Source organism: Exserohilum turcica (genome assembly GCF_000359705.1).
Source record: "Exserohilum turcica Et28A unplaced genomic scaffold SETTUscaffold_26, whole genome shotgun sequence".
NCBI classification, from domain to species: Eukaryota; Fungi; Ascomycota; class Dothideomycetes; order Pleosporales; family Pleosporaceae; genus Exserohilum; species Exserohilum turcicum.
In genome coordinates, this window is record NW_007360092.1 from 186846 (window position 1) to 191822 (window position 4977).

At 45.9% G+C, this 4977-nt stretch overlaps 1 protein-coding gene across 1 annotated transcript; it reads right to left on the bottom strand.

Annotated features, from left to right (window-relative positions):
• Positions 1–2373: 2373 nt before the first annotated feature.
• SETTUDRAFT_169686 (uncharacterized protein) lies at positions 2374–3158 on the bottom strand (the record flags this gene model as incomplete). Its single annotated transcript, XM_008028566.1, has 1 exon — positions 2374–3158. A coding segment is annotated over exon 1 (535 nt), but the record flags the coding sequence as incomplete, so codon positions are not given.
• Between the last annotated feature and the right edge of the window lie 1819 nt (positions 3159–4977).

Genomic DNA, 4977 nt, shown 5'->3' on the forward strand with positions numbered 1-4977 from the left:
AAAAGAGGGGTATAGAAGCAACTATTACCTTTATTCAAGAAACAAAGGCTGGAACACAAGCCTAGTACAAGGGAAACACAGAAAACGAGGAGTAATACCTGTAACAGGTAGCCATACACCTCCCCCACCCTATCCTACCCCCTACCTACCAACCAATAGGCTACGAGCCTCACCTTCATCTAGTTAAAACCCCTCCTAAATATCGTAGCTAGAAACAACCTACTTAGATACTTGTAGGCCTAAAAACCCTACACGTCTTATATAGCCCTTCGGGCTGAAAAAGGACGTTAAACTAGAATAATAATAATAATAATAACAAAGCAATCCCCTTGTCGGAGCTGACGGCCTGCTATGCTCGGACGCAATGATGCTCCCTTACCAACCAGGGACATTGCAAACCGCACAGTCGTCGAGATCGACCAGATTAGCGATGCAGAAGTAAGTGAGATGGTGCAGATCCATGCGTGCCGATTTTGGGTGGCTCCCGATTCACACGCGGTACACCTAGGATGCAGCATGCACCAAGGCAACATGTATAACCCTGTTCTGCCCACACCACACGATTTGGAAGAAAGGAGACCAGGGACGCAGGGCAACTTGGATGAAATGAGGCAATTTGTCGAGGCATGGGACCTGATGTAATACGCCCCACTTATCTTGATTTATACTTCGGCTAGCTGACTGGAGTGAGTAGACTGACTCAAATACTTACTCAAATATGTGGACAAAGTCGACAAATGGAAACCGATGCACCGCGTCGACATGCAGTCGTTGGCCAATTCGCAAAACAACAATGTTTTAATTGGCGATTTCGGTCGCCCCATGCCTCCCTATCGTGCTCAGGCCGCGAACTAGTCCGAGTATCGAACATGGCGCCGTCTTGCGTCTCGTTCTAGCGCCAGAGCACTTGACGTCGAGGGCCAAACTACCACAGACACTGCAATTGTTCCGGCAACGGCCGAAAGCGAGGGGCGAAGGTATTGCGCAGGAAACGTTCAAGCAGCGAAGAGACTTCCACTCGAGAGACGGACTAGAACAGGAAGGCCGTGATGCTGTGATGCTAGAACAACTAGACAGAGCTATACACCATGTGTTCCTAAGCTGGTGGACATGTCCCCAGATACAGTCCTGGCTGAATGGATACAAGCCGAATAACCAAGTTGAAGCAGCAATGCAGGCTCGCATATTGCAAGCGTGCGTTCCACTTGGATGAAGATTGCGTGAAACATGAAGGCGGGAACACCAACACGAGAAGCTTGTCGGCAAGCGCTACAGCCAACCGTTCGGTCAGACGACTGCTAGTTGACAAATCATACGCGACAAAGAGATCGCATCACACTAGAGATATCGCGAAACAATCCACACGGTATGTGCCGAGGCGCGTCGCAGAATCGACATGGGATGTACTAGTAGCCTTACGCCACCATCCTTCTAGAACACTAACTACTTTGCATAGTCGCATGCTTTCGTACACCGGTCATCAGAGCTATCTTGCTCAGTGTACCAACATGGGTTTTCGTTCCTTTCCATGCTCTCCATCAAACACTTCTAACATCACGACGCATACCACAATGCATGGGCCAAGCAGCTGTGTGCCCATGGAAAAAAAAGAAAAAGGCGCTTGGTAATTGCTACAAAGAGCACGTTTGGCCGTTTCATATCCCTTGGCAAATATTCAGGGTTTGGGCTCTACGCTATGTTTTCTTTGTAAAGAAGACCCCGATGGATTTGGGATGGACATCAGATCACTTGTTCCACAAGCCGGCAACTGCCGACAGCGTCATCAAACTCAATTATTCCAGCTGTACATGCAGTAATGTGATTATCTGATACAAGCCATGAAAAATGCTTTTTAGCCAACGACTGACGGGGGATACACGACAGCCTATAACGGATATGTTGATCCTTCAGCCGACCAACCACCTCAGACATATGGATCACGCAACCTACGAATGAATGGATATTTAATTATGCCACAACATGTAGGTACCCGCATGCATGATTATGTGGGGAGTATGAGGTGTGGACCTATGCAAATATCTGTGAGGTTCACGCAGATCAGCGGGGCGATTAGCTCTAGTAGATCCTTTCATTAAAATAGTACATCCAAGTATCGTCTCAAAACCCAAATGCTCATTGACGTAATCACAGAATTTCCACTAGATATCCCTGAAAATAGGTATAAGAGTGGGATGCCTGACCTTGATGGAGACGGTATCAAATTCGATTCTACATTCGCTTCCAAACGTCCTTCAACAAACCGCGCTCTTTCTCGAAGTCATCCACTCGTTCGTTTCATTTCCCTATCTTCGAAAACCCGAACTTTACTCGATCTCTAGTCTACGCACAGCAGCCGCTCAATACTTGATCCGTCCCGCAACATGAAGTACATCATAGCCCAAATCCTGGCCCTTGTCAGTGTGGTCACCGCATACCCAAGTCCCCAGCTTGGCGGCTTAGGCCTTGGCAATAAGCTTCCTCTCCTTGGTGGAGGTTCCGGCTTGCCGGTGCTAGGAGCAGGCTCCGGTTCGCCTGGAGGTTCCAGCTCATCTGGTCTACCACTTGTTGGAGGCTCTGGTCTGCCAATTGCTGGAGGCTCTGGTCTGCCACTTGTTGGAGGCTCTGGTCTGCCAGCTCTGGGTGGCGCCGGTCCATCTGGAGGCTCTGGTCTGCCACTTGTTGGAGGACTCGGTCTACCGGGTCTTGGAGGCTCCCCTCTCGGAAGGCGCTCCAATGTGCAATGATCGCTTAAAGTGCACTTCGCAACAGCCTCTTCGCCTTTGACATTAGCGGTACAGTCATTTTTCGAGACCCGATGAAGCGCGCAGCTATTGGAAATCATCTTGCCACCCAGTTCAACGGAGCCGGTGGTACCGCTGACCGGATTTGCGGTGGTAGCGGAGATCGCGGTGCTACTGGAAGCCATCTCAGCTATTGCAGCGGCGCTGACGCGGCGACACTATTCGCCAACAAGCCGCTTGTCTTATCAAGACAAAGTTTTGGAATCAGGGTTCTGTGGTTGTATCACGCAGAGACTTGTGCGTCATGTCAAAATTGCGAGCATTAATAAGCTTCACGCCTCACATTGTTCATTTTACCTTTGTTATCATCCTATTTTTCCTAAAACGCTGTATTATCTAATTAGATGCTTCACAAACCCGCTTCGCTGCGCCAAATCCCTCCAAATAACGTAAAGTGATTGACGTGAAGACATTAATCCTACAGATCCGCACGCAGTTATCGTAACGTCTAATGTAGGCGGTGGCGTTGCGTGCAGCTCGGCGGACTTGGCTGCCAGCGACGGCGACTAGACGATGTGAACGCTGAGCGAGATTTGAGGTGGAGGAAATCGATCTCAAAGACCTGGAAGTGTGCTCCTTGAATTGGCATCACATCTCGACCCGTATCTATCCTCTGCCCCTATCCATATTTTACCTCCTATATGTAGAAGAAGCTGTCGGCGAACGTCAAAGTTTTGCTCTAATGTAACTGCTAACTTCGTGTTTGTCGCGATGTAACCTCTACCTTGTATAAGAGAGGTAGAGGTAGGCGTCAGCTCATGTAAGATAGCTGTCCCTCTCTAAACTCTATCTCCTATACGCAGAGGCAGGGATTAGCTCATGTAAGATGTGTACCCCTATAAACATTTCCTTTAGCTATTGAGATTTTCCATAGCAGTGCTTGGAAAAGTGTATATATTTCTACGATATCTTTCTATTCCATCAGAAGTACAGTCTCCTTACCTTCAACCTTCAATATAACCTCCTTTGAATACTATTACATAGTACATGTATACTTTTCAAGTTTCAACAAGATCCTAGCAACAATCAATCGACATGAAATCAATATTCTTCTTTTTCGTTATTCAAATTTGTGGGATTACAGCACTCCCAGCCTCACTCAAAACCTCACTCACACCCTCAATCCAAGCCTCACTCCCAGCCTCAGACAAAGGAACAGGTAATTCGATAGATCCAAGCCTCGCTGCTTGTTACGGCCGATGTGCAGCTAGAGGTCAAGCTTATGCACGTAATTGCCAAGCTATATATCAGTGCCCACGTCGATCTAGGTATACGCGTTTTCATGATCATAACAAGTAAGTGTAGGAAGATACAAATTTATTCTGTTACTAATTACAGTCAAGTAATCTCTTTGAGAGCACCATGTTATAAACATTCCTACAGCCTATTACAGTGCTAAAAAGGAGTGCAGCTTTAGCTGTTGCTCTAGCTCTTCTGGCCTTTTCCGCGCTGCTCTGGCTATACAGTTGTTTCTGGCATTTTTATCGTTCTAGCATTCAAGCGTTTATCATCTAACGAGGTGACTTAACACAGCTAATTCATAATAGAAGCTATTCACCTTTTAGAAACAATTTGATTTTTTTCCTACTAATTTTTTAATTTAAGTACCTACCTTATTACTACATTCAATAGAAATTGTTTCTACTTTCCTTATGGGGAAATACTATTATACCATGTACTATAGTATGGTCTTATCCTTTTTAGCTATAGTATATAAGTTTTACAATATCTAATCTTAATTAATAAAACATTAAAACAATCTCACTACCTACTAGCCTATTTAGCCTAAAGCTTATATTATAAAACCCTTAAAATATCTTACAACCTATTTTTAACTTAAAATTAGTATAGTGATATTATTATAGCTATAAAAAAAGAAATAAAGTTATTATTCTTAATTTATATACTATAAGATAAGGCTATATATGTAAGGGGCTGCGCTCCGGGGAGCAATCGCGAGGTATACAAGAGGTTGTATTCGATAGAGAGCTATAGAGTCTACTTGCGTGGTGTTTATTTACTTGTCGGAGAAAGGTTGCACCGAGTGTCTGAGCGCGTCGTCTGGGCGCCGCTCAGGCCTCGCACAGATGCCGGGTTGCAGAGTAAGACCTGGCGTCTGCTGCTTGACCGAGATTCCATCGAGGAGCTATCCAAAGGGCGTTCAGCCCGTTACAAT